At 49.7% G+C, this 17,470-nt stretch overlaps 1 protein-coding gene across 1 annotated transcript in view; it reads left to right on the top strand.

Annotated features, from left to right (window-relative positions):
- LOC103189094 (adhesion G protein-coupled receptor L1) overlaps positions 1-17,470 on the top strand; it is an 87,375-nt gene that overhangs the window by 26,001 nt on the left and 43,904 nt on the right. Inside the window, exons 2-3 of the mRNA XM_042344686.1 lie at positions 3,908-4,079; positions 15,274-15,487. Coding sequence (XP_042200620.1) covers positions 4,010-4,079; positions 15,274-15,487 — 284 coding nt within the window. The 5' untranslated portion in view covers positions 3,908-4,009. The remainder of the gene's footprint in view (positions 1-3,907; positions 4,080-15,273; positions 15,488-17,470) is intronic.

The raw sequence follows: 17,470 nt of genomic DNA on the forward strand, positions 1-17,470 counted from the left end.
ATCCTTTGGGATGTCCTCCTGACATGAAAGTCACTGGAGCCAATGCAAGTTTAGTGTCACACACACAGACACACACACACTGTGTCCCTAGTTATATAAGACATCGCTGTGTGTATAATATAAATAATGATGTCTGTCACAGGGAATCTGTTAAATATTGTTGTAGCCGAGCACTGTACTGGATGTGAGCCTGTAGCAGGACAGCGTCTCTATTTATAACCTTTTCCATCCCTCATCATCATTAAATACACCATTAATATTCTTTTCTACAACTTCTGCTCTAAACGGTTTGACAGATACCCTGCTCCTCACTAGCACTTTCACTGCATATAGCTGTGTATTCCCCAAACCTCATTTTCAGTCTTCTTTCCCGCTCAGCTCCTATCCCTCTCCTCTCCCCTCCTCTTGCCCTCTCCCTCTCTCCTCTCCTCTTTATTAATTTATTGAAGGGGTCAGACAGGTGTCTTGACACACACAGAAATCCATCACCATTGCATAAGAGTGTCCGAATCGAGCTGAGAATTCCATGCATCCCAACTGCACATGAAAATCTCAGAGATAGACTATTGGAATGGGAATGTGCACTCTCTCTCCCTGGAGGAACACATTCTGCTTACCTAATTCTGGAGAGTTTTAGACGCAGATTGGCAAGAGCCAAGGCTTGGGAGCACCCCAGGTAACTGCTGGAGTCTAATCAGCTAAAACTACGTAACTTGCCATTGATATCACTGTCTGGTAAGCTTTCTCGCTGCTTGTCCAGCTAGGACCACCCTATCTGTTCTGGGTTTGGCTTGCAGGGTTAACAGGAATAGGGTGGGAGGATTCCCTGCCCCCAGTGAGTGTCACTATGTACGTCTCTCCTCCTTTTCCCAGCGGCTTGTCATTGCTTAATCAGTAATACTGAGGAGGTGACAGCAGAGGTCACCGCAGGCCATTGTGATATGTTGTTCAAGACGTTTATTTAAGGATGATTTCTCTTCTGTCCTGAGCTCAGGCCGTGTGTCAATTGAAGTGACGCTTTCAGCCTGGCTCAGCTCTTAATGTAACAATGATTAACACTGGGCTGTGGACTGAGCCAGGCTGAAACATTATAGAGTTGGTGAGAAATACTCTGGGCCCTTCCCCATGCAACCTCGAGGTCACGTGGCTGGTGTGAGTGTAAATACCGTCTCTAACTCTGCCAATGGGATCTTTAGGCAGACTCACAGATGATGAAGATCTCTGAACGTTAATTACACAGAGCGAAGTCTAACCTTCATCAATCTGCCTCAAACCCACTCACACAGCAGCTGGTGCTGAGGGAGGGGGGGGATTAATAATAATATTCCTTGAATTTGATATAGTGCCTTATCACGTCTTCTAGACGTCTCAAAGTGCTTCATAGGATATACTGTAAGTGAATTGACTGTACATTTTGTGGTGAGGTGACAGATGGTGGAGCCAGGGAGATGGGTGAGGTTAGAGGAAGGGTTAAGTCCACCTGGTAGAGAAGCGATGTGGGCACAGTCGCACAGCGAGCACAGCCGCACAGCAGGCGCTGACACTGAGCAGTGCCGTGTGGCTATTATCTTGTACGCTGTAATTGTCTCATTTAAGATTCAGGGTCGTGAGGTGCAAAGTAATGTAATTGACGGTTGGCTGTGATGGTGCAGATCAATAGCTGTGTCCAAACACTACATCAACTGCAGACAGAATCTAAAGCCTGACCGAGTTTCACTATGGGCTGTGCTGGAGGGGAGGATATAGTGTGTGTCAGTCTGGCTCAGTCTCTGTGGGTTAGCCTGGCTCAGTTGCTGTGGGTTAACCTGGCTCAGTCGCTGTGGGTCAGACTGGCTCAGTCGCTGTGGGTCAGACTGGCTCAGTCGCTGTGGGTCAGAAGGTTGTGGGTTCAAGCCCCCACGTCGGGCACTTTGAGCTCACAGTCTAGGCTGACGCTCCTATTTGAATAGAGAAGGGAGTTTCTCTATCCCAATGTCCTGGCCAATAATCCCTAAATAAACGCGCATTTCACAGCTGTTTGTGGGGTCTTCGCTGTGTGCAAATTAGCTGCCAGGTTTGCCTACAAAACACATAGTCACTATACTAAACAGTAAAACCTGTGAAGCGCTTTATTATTATTGTAATTACTGTGTAAATCACAGTATAAAGGTGATGTCTAAGTGGTTTCAGTGATGGACAGCCAGACCAATAACACTGCCACATTACATAAGAATGGATGTTACTTTTCTCAGTATATTTGAGCATCTTAAATTAGCTGCTTTGTGCAGGAGGTTGTCATTTTGTTCACCGGGTATGTTGTCAGCCGTTTCTGAATAGTTTATTCACGATTCCAGTTGCACTGGATGATTATAGGAGCTCTGATTATTTTGTGTTGTCTCATGTGTCCGCCTTCAATTTATAGATCAATATATTTCCTTATTTTCGCTACTTCCTTATTTTTCACATTATTATTATTATTCTGCGGAGGTGGGGTTGGGAAGATATTTTGGTTGTCAGTGAGCTGGTCAGTGACCGGTATCAATGACAGGCAGTAGTTTTGGGGTTGGAGCCTGGCACTGCCCTGTGAGATACCGAGCGGGGCTGATAGCCGAGATCATGTCACAAAATCACCGTCTGCCCCGAGGCTGCCTTGTCATCAACAGTTTATGTGAGGCACAAGTCTGCAGTGGGTAGGACGTAGCTACGACAATGTCCACAGAATATTAAGAAATGCTGAGTTAAGAATGAAGGAGATGTGCCTTTATTTGACGTTTGTCCCACAAAATACACAGTCTCCACTTTCTACGGAGTCTGTTTACTTTGGCTCAGTAGTTAGAGCACTCGCCTTGAAAGCAAGAGGACCTGGGTTCGATTCCCGGACGGGGTGAAATCTTGGATGATTATTTGGGGAGCACAAGTTTTCAGGGCTATGGGAAGAGAGCGGGGGAGTGGGATTGAATTGGAAGCTCTTTTCAAAGAGTGGTACAGACATGATGGGCCGAATGGCCTCCTTCTGTGCTGTGTAATTCTATGATCTATGATTAGGCAAGTTTCCTTACTCCACACACGCGCCTTCGTTTACCTGGCAGTAAGTAGAACCCGCTTGTTAGTAGATTGTCGGATTCCTGTAGCTTTGTACTCTAACCGCTATGCTACAGGACTCCTGATTATGGATGTTCAGGTTTATGGAGCAAAGACGGGTAAATGTAGTTGAGATACGGATCTAATAGAATGGCAGAACAGGTCAGAGGGGCTGAATGGCCTCCACCTGTTCCTATGTTCACACAGTAATGTTCTACAGAGCTCGCCAGCACCTAGTTCCCAGCCTCTCACCCACACAGATCTATAAATCAATGCTGCTCTGACCATCCTGTTTCCCGTTCCCCTCACTGCGAGGCTCCCTTGACATTTAGCGGCCGACTTTCTGGGGCCAACGGAATAAACAAAAATCAATAGGATCCTCTCGCCTGGTCAGTGTTCAGCCCGGCCCAGAGCAGCTTAACCCCTCCAGCCCTACCCTCCACCGTCAAGAGAATATAGGAACTTGCTGATGAAAGAAGACCAAAGTCCATCCAGTTCGCCTTACACCATCCTGGCAGTCACATGACATGTCGTGTCCCAAACTATATACTGTATCCCATTACATCCGCACCCCCGTTCAGATTGAATACAATATAAGTCCTCTTCCCCCCCCCAGTCCCTCTGCCTTGTCCCACACTCCCACTGCCCTATCTCTGTGACCTCCTGTGTTTCGCCCACAAAATATACAGTCAATTCACTTTATAGTATATTCTGTGAAGCGCTTTGAGACGTCTCAAAAATGTGATGAGGGGCAATATCAAATGTGAGGGTTATTAATATTATTATAAATGCAAGATATTGTTGTTGATGAGAGATCTTTTGACCTTCGCTCTGTCTCCTGTTCCAGGAGTAAAGACACTCAGACCCAGACTCCACACTGCACCCAGATTGTGACAGACTTCACCTGAGAGCAAGAAGTGAGGAGCGAGGTCAAGGCTGCGGGAATACGATGAGCTCCGTGTGGTGGCCACTGTGGGTTTGCTGCCTCCTGTGTCTCAGTTCAACACCAGCCACAGAAGGTAGGAGCCTGAGACAGCGCCGTGCGGGGAGTGGGGGAGGGAAATATACTGACCTGCTTGCCCCACAACCCGCTGCCTCCACTCGGCTGGCTGTGGCCTCCTTGCTTGTCCCTCGTCCCCTCCGCTCCACCATTAGTGGCCATGCTTTCAGCCACTACACACGGAAACTCTGGAACTCTCTCCATCTATCCCTATCCCTCCGCCTTGTCCCCTCCTTCCTTCCCCATCTTCTGATCGCACCTGAAGACTTTCCTCTTCGACAATGCCTATGGTCACCTTCCCCCCCTCCCCGGAATCATACTCCGTCACTGTTAAGTTCTCCAAGACGCTGCCCTGGATGAGGGGCACTGTGTTGTTACAAGTTGTTATATAATGTTTGTGAATAGATATCCCAATGGATTGAGTTCAAAATCCTCGTTCTCACTTTCAAAGCCCTCCTCAGCCTTGCTCCTCCCTAGCTCTGTGACTTGCTAACTCCATACTAACCTGTCCATTCCCTCCGCTCAGCAGGCTCTGGCCTGCTCCACGTCCCCCGCTCTGCCCACTCTTGCACAATGCACACATCACACACATGTATACACTCGCACCTTGCACTTACACACACACTCATACAAACACCCTCATGCACATGCACACACCTTCACCCACACATCCTCACACACACATACACCCTCACTCATGCACACCCTCACACAGCCAGTATGTACACAGCGGGTTGGGGATTGGGGGCTGGGCTGGTGGCTGTGCTCTGGGCTGAGGCAATAGCTAAGGCATTAAATCTGCTGTCAGGCTGTGTGTTGTGGCTGCTCAGCCAATGGCTGTGCGGAGACACGTGTCTCTGTGGACAGTCGGGAAAGCTGAGATTTTCAGGATAAAGTCAAAGTAATTACGATTCAGGGAAGGTGGAGGAAACCAATTTCTGTGCGTGACTCTGAGCTTTGGCCGGTTATTAAGTGTGCGGGGGGTCACGCTGTCTCATTGCAGCGCTGCTATTTGTTTCCCTGCCCGCCCCCAAACACTCTTTTTTATGTTTTTTTTCATCAAAGACAAACAACGCCCCTCATCTGATCACCGCTCGACAAACATTCACATCATCGCTTGGTGTGTGTCAACCCACCTCAGTGTGTGTTTGTGTAAGGATGGCTCAGTGTGTGTTAGCCCAGGTCAGTGTGTGTGTGTGTACGTGTGTGTGTCAGCCCAGCTCAGTGTGTGTCAGCCCGGCTCAGTGATACTACTCTCCCCTCCGAGTCAGAAGGATGTGGGTTCAAGCCCCCACTTCAGGGACTTGGAATCACATAGCCTAAATTGAGGCTCCAATACAGCAGTGGGAGTATGTTGTATTGTCGGAGACACCGTCCTCTGGACGAGTTCCAGTCTGTGCCCTGTTCAGGTGACGTTAAAGATCCCGTGATGCTATTGGTCGGTGTTTGTGCTTGTGGGTCACTGATTTGCACAAATTCACTGCCGGGTTTTACCCACAAAATACACAGTCACTACACTTTACAGTATATTCTGTGAAATACTGAAAGACATCTCGACGACCTGATAAGGTGCTATATCAAATGCAAAGATTATTATTATTATCTTATGTTCATTGAACATATTGCAGAAGAGAGTGTCCTGGTGAACAACTTCCTTTTATGTCAGGAGGGACGTCTCAAAGCGCTTCGCAGGATTAGTGTTAAATGCAGTGACTTTGTGTTATTGTGGTGGCACAATGCAGATCACTGAGGAGTGGGGTGGGGGGTGGGGGACTGACAGATACGGAGGCGAATGACAGAGTCTCTCTGAGTAAATGACAGCTCAGTGGGATGTCCTAATGCCAGACAGGAAGGGTTTGTTTTACTAGCGGAGCCTAATAAAGCCCTCTCATTACTGTCAGTCACCTCATTCAGTGCCAGGCTGAGCTGAGCGGCTGAACAATATCCCTGTCCTCTGTCTGAAATTTACCACAAATTAATTGGTTAATTAACGTGCAGAGTTCATTCTGAATCAAGTCCTTTTACATGGCAATAATTAGGTAGCGAAGCCCCCATGTGCTGAATTATAATGGTGGGGGGGGAGCTAATCTGGGCCTCAAATTAGATAATCAGGGCATTAGCTGTGTGAGAGGTTTGTGATAACACAGCCAGGGGCACAGAATTCCACTTAATCTGCGAGCCATCTTTGTCTTAATAATAATAATTTGGTCTCTCAATCCGTGGTTGTTTGGGGACGCTGCTGTGCACAATTGGTTGCCGAGTTTCACCCACAAAATACAGTCACTACACTTTACAGTGTATCCTGTGAAGCGCTTTGAGAGGCCTCGAAGATGTGGTAAGGCCCTGTATCAAAAGTGAGGATTATTATTATTAGCAGCAAATACCCCAACACACCTTCCGGGGTCCCAAAGCCTTGGCTCTCGCCAGCCTGGGCCAGATAACCTCTGGATTTAGATAAGCAGGATGCATCCCTCTGGAAATGCATTCCATTCCAGACACGGGAATCTCCATGTGTAGGTGGGATGCATGGAATTCTCAGTTTGGTTTGGTGACTCTTAAGCAACCGTGATGAGTTTCCGCGTGTGTCAGACACCCACCCGGTTGGGCAAATTAAGTGTATTAGTGAATCTTGTTCAGAAATATCGCAAATTAGGCCCCAATGGGTCGAGGAATTCCTTTCTCTGGCTCCTCCCCACGCCTTGGCTCTTGCCAACCTGTGCCTAATACTCTCTAGGATTAGGTAAGCAGAATGCATCCCTCCAGAGAGAGTGGGAGTGCGCGTTCCATTCCACACACAGAAATTTCCATGTGGAGGTGGGATGCAGGGAATTCTCAGTCTGGTTTGGAGACTCTTAGCCAATGGTGACTGGTGTGCGCATGTGTCAGACACCCGGCTGACCCAAAAATATATATAGTTCACATGTAAGGTGGAGCTGACAGATGAGTGTGTACATGTAGCTGTCTAACTGAAAGGCTAAACAGCTTTTACTGTAGTGACAAGCTCAGAAATGAAACTGCCCGAGTCCCTCTCCCTTGGGTCACAAAACCAAGCGGTGTTTTCATTGAGAGTCAATTTCTGTTTCTCTGTCCTGCTCATCTGTGTTTCCTACTGACTCAGGTTCCTAATCATTGCTCATTTATAAATACAATTAATCCTTGGTATCTCCATGTGGAATTCTCTGCCTCTCCCCTTTACCTCGCGCCTCCTTGCTCTTTCTTTTTCTACAACAACAGGACGTTTACACAGCTCCCTTCACACAAGGTAGTGTCTCGGAGCGTGAAACAGTGGCAGAGCCAGGGAGGGAGGGGAGGTGACCATAGGCATGGTCGAAGAGGAAGGTCTTCAGAAGATGAGCAAAGAGGGGGGTGAGGTGGAGGGATTGAGGTAGGGAGTTCCAGAGGAATGGGCATAGTGGCTGAAAGCACAGCTGCCAATGGTGGAGCGGAGAGGACGAGGGACAAGCAGGAGGCCGGAGCTAGCCGAGCGGAGGGGATGGATGGTGGAGTGGGGAGTGAGCAGGTTGGAGAGGTGCTGCGGTGTGAAGTGATTTATAATAATAACAACAATCCTTGCATTTGATATAGCGCCTTATCACATTGTTGAGATGTCTCAAAGTGCTTCACGGTATATACTCCAGAGTGTAATGACTGTGTTTTGTGGGCGAAACACGACAAACGTTTGCGCACAGCAATGTCCCACAAACAGCCATGGAGTGAATGACCAATTTTATCTGGGGGATTGTTGGGCAGCACACCGGGAGAGAGAAACTCTCTTCTGTTTTCCAATTACGCTGCGGGATCTTTAACATCCACCTGAACAGGGCATAGACGGAGCTCTATTCAAGGATGGCACTCCCCCAGCACTGTATTGGAGCATCAGCTTAGATTGTTTGATTCTAAGCCCTGACATGGGGGTTTGAACCCAGAACCTGACTCAGAGGTAAGAGAGCGCTACCACTGAGCCAGGCTGACACACAATATCGTTTGTATCCATACATGAGAAATGCCTTAAGGAACGATCGAAGATGTGTTATGTTTTGTTAATGTGCCCCTCCCTTGTTCATTAAGAACGGTACCCATCAGGCTCTGAGGGGGAGGGGAGAGGAGAGGGCCGAGTAAACGAGACAGCACAGACGTGATATGCTGAATGGTGTTGTCAATTTCTTGACAGGATTTCTTTGTTAAAATTCCATGTATCTTTTTTCCGTGACGATGAATCTGTCTTGAGCCAGGAAACTGACCGTAGAAGGTGATATTCCTTTCCGGACAGGCAGCAGCTGACTAGGGGAAGATGAAGCCGGCAAAATAGCAGAGAGAAAGGCAGCGGAGAAATGGATCTTAATTAGGGTGTTGCTAATTAAGAAACAGCGACAAGGCTGCTCCTCGTGATAATTAACATGAGGAATGCCTTGAAGGAATACCGCAAATTTCCCCCCCACAGGTCCCAGTGAGGTGTGTGAATGAATGAACTTCATGTTTTTATGGCTCTTTGAGATGTCTTACAAACACAGCTCTGTGTTATTCTGGTCGTCAAATGTAACAGCCATTTTGTACCCAGCACAATCTATTCCCCAGAATAGAAAAATAATCATCAAGTTTCACATGGCTTTCGAAGGTTTTGCATTCAAGCCCCACGTCAGGACTTGGAATTTAAGTGCTGGGGCAGCGCTGCATTGCCAGAAATGCTGTACTTCGGATGAGGCGTTAAACTGAGCTCCCCTTCTGTGCCCTCAGATTCGAGGATTGTTATTATTGATAATGTTGTGCTGCTCAGTGAGTGTTTGATGGAGTGGGTGATCAGTGGATAGGCAGCTGATGCTTCACTTAAGAGACAAATGCATATGTTTGTGTGTGTGTATGCGTGCGTATTGTGTGTGTGTGTGGAGGGAGGTGAGAGGGGAGAGAGCGATTGCTATCTAATTATAGAGGAATCATCAAAGGTAGCTGAGGGAAACGGAGGGACACATCATAAAAGAGTAACCAGGGACCTCGGTAAAGGTTAATGAATTCCCTTTATCCTCCGTGTGTGTTAACCCCCTGAGTGCCAGTCATCTCTCATCACCTCTCTTTTGTGTTGATCGGCCACTATCCCACTCGCTGTGTCATGGCTGTTGTCAATGGGGAGAGGGGGCACACAGTGCCACATTGTCGGAGGTGCCGTCCTTCTGATGAGATGTTAAACCGAACTCTCGTCTGTACCATGTTTCAAGTAGATACAGGTTCTGTGAGTGAGTATTAAACCCAGGTATCAAACAGCGCTCAGCAGTCTGGCCTTCAGCCTCTCTGTCCTCACTCTCTGGCACTCCATCCCGGATCCCCTCCACCACTCCTTCCTTTGCCTCATTCAAGGGTCGACTCAAGATCTTCCTCTTCGACCGCAACTTCAGCCACCCTCCTATACCCACCCTCCTTGCACTCCAACTCCTCCTGATCCCAACCCCCAGCTTGGGTCCAAATCTCGGACTGTCCATCGTCTTGGGATGTTTTCTTGACGTGAAAGGTGCTGTGTAAATGTCATTTGTTGTTGCTTTCTGGGGTGAGAGAGAGAGTGTACTTTCCATTCCAATACACACAGTCTGGGCTTCCCTTCAAGCCTTGGCTCTTGCTAACCTGTGCCTAATACTCTCGGGAATTAGGTAAGCAGGATGCGTCCCTCCAGGGATAGAGATAGAGAGCGAGCGCATTCCATTCCAACAATCTATCGCTGGGATTTCCAGGTGTAGGTGGGATTCCTGGAATTCTCAGCTTGGTCTGAAGATTCTTAAGCACAGTGATTGGTTCCGGTGTGTGTCAGACACCTGACCTGTTTGACAGGACACTGAGGTCTTGTCAGTCTACAAACACAAGGCAACACCGATAGTATTGGCAACGTGTTTGATCTCTGTCATTGACAGACTTCCTGCTCAGTGTCTGTGGAGAGACATTGTTTTCCCTTTCAAATTCTGACTCCCAGGTGTTCCTGGGAAATGGGACAACAGCAGTACAACAATATACCAATAATCCTTGCATTTGATACAGCGCCTTATCACATCACCAAGAAGCCTCAAAGCACTTCACAGGATATACTGTAATGTGTAGTGACTGTATTTTGTTGGAGAAACGCGGCAGCCATTTGCACACAGCCAGTGTCCCACAAACAGTCGTGGATCGAGTGATCAAGTTAGTATTTTATTTTTGTAATTGATTTATTTATTGAATGATCTAATAGAATGGTGGAACAGGCTTGAAGGGCTGAATGGCTTCCTCCTGTTGCTCTGTGTCTATGTTCGTATTGTCAATGTGTTAGACAATGAGCAACGAGAGGTATTGTTGGGCCTGTTTAATTGCGAAGTTTGATGGAGTCTCTGTGGGGTGAGAATGAAGAGCCTCTTCACTGCATACACCTAATGGAAGAAGCATTGATAAATTTCCTGGGTTGTAACCATCGGCTTATGGTAACGGAGGAGCTTATTTATATAAGTTGTGCTTCATTATCCGCGGCCTAATTGACAGAGTGGAGTTATATTGTGGGGAATGCCAGTGTCCGAGATGTGAGAGCTCAGGTGATGGCTGAATCCTCGATGTGTTGTCACACACAGTATCACACACTTAGCCAGGCAGGGAGGGCGATGCCAATTTGCTGGGGTTCAGTAATACGAGCTCCATTTCTGCTGTTCCCTAATCTGCGCGATGAATAATTCATGTAATGTAAATATTCCATTATAAACATGCTAATTCAGCAAGCGAGGACTTTTGGGGTAGCGGGATATTGAGATATTGGTGAAATGGGCTGTCACTTCAGGAGTTACTGTTGTTTTGTTATGTCCGGGTTTAAGGAGAGCTCATCTGTTATTGTGTTTATTGGCTTTCAGCCACAACGCCCCAAAACTCTGTCACTCTCCCTCTGTCCCTCTGCCTTGCCCCCTCCTTCCCCATTTTGAGGTCGCATCTCAAGATCTTCCTCTTCGATCATGCCTAGGGTCACCTCCCTCTCCCCTCCCTCTGGCTCGGCAGAGTCCTCCGCCACTGTCGAGCGCTCTGGGATGCTACCCTATGTGAGGGGCGCTGTGTAAGGTGTTGTTGATGTCTCTAGCTCTGTGTATAGAGACATGTCCACAGTAATTGCTAATGTCATGGTTATCAGTTCAGGTGCTGTGTCAAACACACGGATTATTATTGATGTTGTTGTTCTCTGCACATTCACGGCCTCACTCAGACCCTTACCTGGCCTGGCCCGGCTTGACTACCTGGCGTGCCATGTTGTTGGGCACAAATGCATTGGTGCTGAGCCAGACCATTTATGCAGTCAGACTCATGCAGCTGCACTGGCTCTGGTGGGGCCTGTTTGATCCAGAAACCCGGAGGTGACTTTCAGTTGCAAAAAACAATCAGTGAAGCCCCCCCTCTTCTCTCCCACTTTCTTCCCCCCTCTTTTTCTCCCCCCATCTCCCTCTCCTCCCCTCCCCAACACTTCTCCCCCTCTCGCCCCCCCTCCCCCCATCGCCCTCTCCCCCCCATCGCCCTCTCCCCCCCCATCGCTCTCTCCCCCCCATCGCGCTCTCCCCCCCCATCGCCCTCTCCCCCCCCATCGCCCTCTCCCCCCCATCGCCCTCTCCCCCCCCATCGCCCTCTCCCCCCCCATCGCCCTCTCCCCCCCCATCGCCCTCTCCCCCCCCATCGCCCTCTCCCCCCCATCGCCCTCTCCCCCCCATCGCCCTCTCCCCCCCCATCGCCCTCTCCCCCCCCCCCCCATCGCCCTCTCCCCCCCCCCCCCATCGCCCTCTCCCCCCCCCCCCATCGCCCTCTCCCCCCCCTCCCCCCATCGCCCTCTCCTCCCCCTCCCCCCATCGCCCTCTCCTCCCCCCTCCCCCCATCGCCCTCTCCTCCCCCCTCCCCCCATCGCCCTCTCCTCCCCCTCCCCCCATCGCCCTCTCCTCCCCCCTCCCCCCATCGCCCTCTCCTCCCCCTCCCCCCATCGCCCTCTCCTCCCCCCTCCCCCCATCGCCCTCTCCCCCATACGTACATACACACACACACTAGCCATGACAAATGGAGGCAGGAAGACAGGCAGTGATTTATGGGAATAATGGCAGCATTAAACTGCAATCTGCTCCTAGGGAAATTAATCGCACCGAGAACGCTTAATCACGCAAAAAGAAGTGAAAATCCAGTTCGCTTTATCATCAACTGGATTTTAATTGCTCGCTGCCTGGTTCTGGGCACTTAGCAGATAATTGTATACTAGTGATCGGTCGTCGCAACTCAGGAGCAAACCATCACCACAGCTGTGGGTTAGTTTGTGAGCCAGACAGAGAGCAACACTGAGCCAGATAGAGAGGTCATAGCGAGTGTGTGTGACAGCCCGGCTCAGTCTGTAATAATAATAATCCTGGCATTTGATATAGCGCTTTTCACGTAGGGAGGACGTCCCAAAGCGCTTCACAGAACACACTGTAAAGTGAATTGACTGTATATTTGTGGGCGAACGCGGCAGCCAATTGCGCACAGCAATGTCCCACAAACAGTCGTAGATTGAAAATGACCAATTTATTATTGTTTTGTTTTTGGAGGCTCTGTGTGGAGTAAGGAAACTTGCCCAAGGTTTTGCCCTGACCTGCCTGGGATTGAACTCAGGTCTCTCACTTGCAAAGCGAGTGCTCTAACCACTGAGCTACAGGCTCTCGCCTCTCAGTCAGAAGGTTGTGAGTTCAAGTCCCCACGTCAGGACTTGGAATCACACAGTCCAGGCTGACGCTCCAGTGCATACCTTCCTCCCCATCTCTCCCTCCTCCCTTTCACCCACCATCACATCCATGAAACCCACCACCTGCTGCCTCGACCCGCTCCCCACTAACTTGCTGGTCACCCAGCTCCCCCTCCTCTGACCCTACTGGCTGACATCATCAACCAGTCCCTCTCCTCCGGATCAGTTTCTGCCCCCCTCAAAACTGCTGCCATCACCCCCCTCCTGAAAAAACCCTCCCTAGATCCTTCAAACCCCAGCCACTGCCGCCCTATTTCTAACCTGCCCTTCCTCTCAAAAGTTCTAGAACGCGTTGTTGCAAACCAACTCCGCGCACACCTCTCCTCCCACTCCCTCTTCGAACCCCTCCAGTCCGGTTTCCGCCCACAGTACAGACTGCGCTTGTGAAAGTCACAAACGACATCCTCTCTATCTGTGACCAGGGCTCCCTCTGCCTCCTTGTACTCCTGGACCTCTCCGCCGCGTTCGACACAGTCGATCACGCCATCCTCCTCCACCGTCTTTCCTCCGTCATCCACCTCAGTGGGACCGCACTCGCCGGTTCGAGTCCTACCTCACAAACCGCCAGCAGTACATCTGCACAAACGGCTTCTCCTCCCACTCTCATCCGGTTACCTGCGGGATACCCCAAGGATCCATTCTTGGGCCCCTCCTCTTTCTGATCTACACGCTCCCTCTTGGGGATGTCATCCGCAGACATGGGATACACTTCCACGCATATGCAGACGACACCCAACTCTATTTTTCCACCTCTCTTTGCGACCCCCAGTCCCCTGATGTTCTGTCAGCTGCCTGTCAGATCTCAGGGGCTGGATGAGCGCAAACTTTCTTCAGCTGAACGTTGATAAGACGGAAGCCATACTGTTTGGCTCTCGTCAAAGTCTAAAATCTCTTGGCTCTCACCTCCTCCAACTACCCGACCTCCCACTAAAACTCTCCGAACCCGTACGCAACCTAGGCGTCAGGTTCGACCCCCAATTATCTTTCCTCCCCCACATCCGGTCCCTCACCAGCACCGTCTTCTTCCACCTCCGACGCATTGCCCATCTCCGCCAATACGTCTCCCCAAAAGCCACTGAAACTCTGGTCCATGCCTTTGTCACCTCTCGGCTGGATTACCCAAATCCCTCCTCACCGGTCTCCCCTCCACTACCATCCATAAAATCCAAATCATTCAAAACTCTGCCGCCCACGTTCTCACCTGCACGAAACTCTGCTCTCCGATCACCCCAGTCCTGGCCAGACTGCACTGCCTCCTGCCCAGAGAGGATCGATTTCAAGATCCTCACCCTTGTATTCAAATCCCTGCACTCCTCTGCAGCCCCCGACCTCTCTGACCTCCTCTCTCCTCACAACAGTACCCGTTGCCTTCGTTCCGCCGGGTCTGGCCTCCTCCTCGTCCCCCGAGTCCTCCGCTCCACCCTCGGAGCCCGTGCCTTCAGCCAGTGCGCCCCGAGGCTCTGGGATCCGTTACTGTAAAGCGCTCTGAGACTCTGTCCGGCGTGGAGGGGGCTGTATAAATCCAAGTTGTTGCTGTTGTTTTTGCAGTGTTGAGGGGAGCGCTGCATTGTTGGAAGCACAGTCCTTTCGATAAGACGTTAAACTTTACCAGGTCTGTGTCCTGTTCAGCTGTGGCCGTTAAAGATCCTGCGTTGCTATTCAAAAAGAGAAGTGAGTGGCTTTCTCTCTCTCTCTCTTTCATCCAAACGCACCTCTTGATCTTGTGGAGGCACGCTGTACACAGGCAAGCCAATGGCGCCCCATTTTTTGCAAAATGACTCAACTACATAGTGCAAACTCAGCCAACCTATTTGTAACATGAAGCCCCGGGAGATGTCAGCGTTTTTCAGGGGCAACAAAATGGTAGTGTTTTTGAATACATTATTTTTAAAGTCAATGTTTTAAGCGAAAGCACTTTCTCTCTCGCTCGCTTTCTCTCATTTTCCTCTCCCTTCTCTCCACACTCGCTCACTCTCTTTCATTCTTTTTTCTCTCCTTTCCTCTCTTGTTCCCCCCCTCTCTCTCTCTCTCTCTCCTTCCTCTCCTCTCTCTCTTTTCCTCACTTCTCTCTCTCCCCCTCCCTCTCTTTTACCTCTCTTAACAATAAGAATAAGAATAATCCTTGCATTCCTGGGCGAAACGCGGCAGCCAGTTGTGGACTGAGTGACCAAATTATTATAATTTTTTTTGGAGGGATTATTATTCCAGGAAAGCAATCTCCCAATCGACTAATAACTGGGTTCCTACTTACTGCTAGGTAAACCGAGATATGTGTGTGGAGTAAATAAACTTGCCTAAATGCAGCTTAACCCCCTCCATGGACACTTTCCTTTCTCCCGCAGACCCTTCTCACCGCAGGAAGCCCTCCCCCCCCTCTCTGCCCAACTAACCATTGCCCTTGCTCACACCCCAAGCCTGAGACCCTCCCTCCCCCTGAGGTGACTTCATTAACACCTCTCTCTCCTCCCAGGGCTGAGCCGGGCGGCCTTGCCGTTCGGGCTGATGAGGAGGGAGCTCGCCTGCGAGGGCTACCCGATCGAGCTGCGCTGTCCAGGAAGTGATGTCATCATGATTGAGAGCGCTAATTATGGGAGAACAGACGACAAGATCTGCGACGCAGACCCTTTCCAGATGGAGAACGTGGACTGTTACCTGCCGGATGCCTTCAAGATCATGTCACAGAGGTAAGAGGAGGCTGCGGCCGGTAATTATTTATCATCAATAATAAATAATAATAAACACCTTGCACTTGATAAAGCGCCTTATCAAGTCGTTGAGACGTCTCAAAGTGCTCCACAAAACACTACACTTTACAGAGATTCCTGTGAAGCGGTTTGAGACGTCCTCATAACATGATAGACTGGGTACCTAATGCGAGGAGTATTATGTATTGGGAAGTCAGTAGTTGAGCCGGGCAGAGTGGGACTGGGTGGAGGGGGTCTGGGCTGAGCGAGAAGCTGAATTCAGCTCAGGGGAGGCTTCAATTAGCTTTTAAGAGCTGCTTACAGGAAGGGGAAGGTTGAAGGTCCTGATAGTAATGTTATTGATCGGGGCGTATCAGTCTGTGCTCCCAAGTCTCTGCGCTGGCGCCGATATTTAATGAAGCTCCTCAACAGACTGATGTGGCAGCTACTGGCATATACTTTGCTGTGTTGATTGGAGACGAGGCTTTTGCAGACAACATATCGATCCCAGGCTGTGTATTACCACTGAGTGCCGCACACTGTACATCAAATATTGTGTCCGTGCTCTGTCTCCATTTACAGAGTGGCCTCCTGTCCCGGGAGTGAGAGAGAGAGAGAGAGCTGCGAGCTCCTCTCCTGGTCTCTAGCACATTCCTTGTCTTTCTGCAGGTGTGTGTGTCAGCCCGGCTGTCACTGTGTGTGTGTCAGCCCGGCTCAGTCACTGTGTGTGTGTCAGCCCGGCTCAGTCACTGTGTGTCAGCCCGGCTCAGTCACTGTGTGTCAGCCCGGCTCAGTCACTGTGTGTCAGCCTGGCTCAGTCACTGTGTGTGTGTCAGCCCGGCTCAGTCACTGTGTGTCAGCCCGGCTCAGTCACTGTGTGTCAGCCTGGCTCAGTCACTGTGTGTGTGTCAGCCCGGCTCAGTCACTGTGTGTCAGCCCGGCTCAGTCACTGTGTGTCAGCCCGGCTCAGTCACTGTGTGTGTGTCAGCCCGGCTCAGTCACTGTGTGTCAGCCCGGCTCAGTCACTGTGTGTGTGTCAGCCCGGCTCAGTCAGAAGGTTGGTTATCGGTTCAAACCCCCACGTCAGGACTTGGAATTACACAGTCTATGCTGACTCTCCAGCGCAGTACTCGGAGGAGCGCTACATTGTTGGAGATGCCGTACTTTGGATGAAACGTTAAACCTCACTCCCCGTCTGTGCCCTGTTCATGTTAGGTTAAAGATCCCGCGGTGCTTTTTGAAAAACAAAAGGAGCTTCTCTCTTTCTCCCAGTGTCCTGGCCAACAATCCCCCAGATAAAATCGGACACTCACTCCATGGCTGTTTGTGGGGCACTGCTATGCAAAAACTGACTGTTTCGCCTACCGAATACACAGTCATTGGACTTCATAGTGTATCCTGTGAAGCGCTTTTCTGGTGGTAATACTTTGAAAAATAAATAAATAATAATAATTTGGTCACTCAATCCATGACTGGACACTGCTGTGAGCAATTGGCTACCATATTTCACCCACAAAATATACAGTCAGTCGCTTGCAGTATATTCTGTGAAGCGCTTTGAGATGTCTCGACGATGTGATAAGGCGGCTATATCAAATGCAAGAGTGATTTTTATATCAAATGCAATGGTTATTATTAATAAGTAGAACTGAAAGGATTGCTCATTAAGAGGCAGCACAGAGACGATGGGCCGAATGGCCTTCTGTCTGTCTATAATCTCTAGGGTTCTATGAGCCAATAATATATAATAATACACAGGGAATCTCAAAGCACAGGATGTAAAGTGTGATTTGAATACCTGAGACAATCGTGATCCTGCAGTACCTAGTGGTGGCCACCGGCGGGCACTCTAACATGTACTTAGCAAGTGAGGAGACCCATTTCGCACAAGTCTCTAATTTGCGCCTTTTCTTAAGTAAGAAACAGAAAGGCATCAAATGGCAGATTTCCAATGGGATTCCTTCTAACGGGATTCCTCATTAA

This window comes from Callorhinchus milii, unplaced genomic scaffold, assembly GCF_018977255.1.
Source record: "Callorhinchus milii isolate IMCB2004 unplaced genomic scaffold, IMCB_Cmil_1.0 Scaffold29, whole genome shotgun sequence".
Classification (NCBI taxonomy): Eukaryota; Metazoa; Chordata; class Chondrichthyes; order Chimaeriformes; family Callorhinchidae; genus Callorhinchus; species Callorhinchus milii.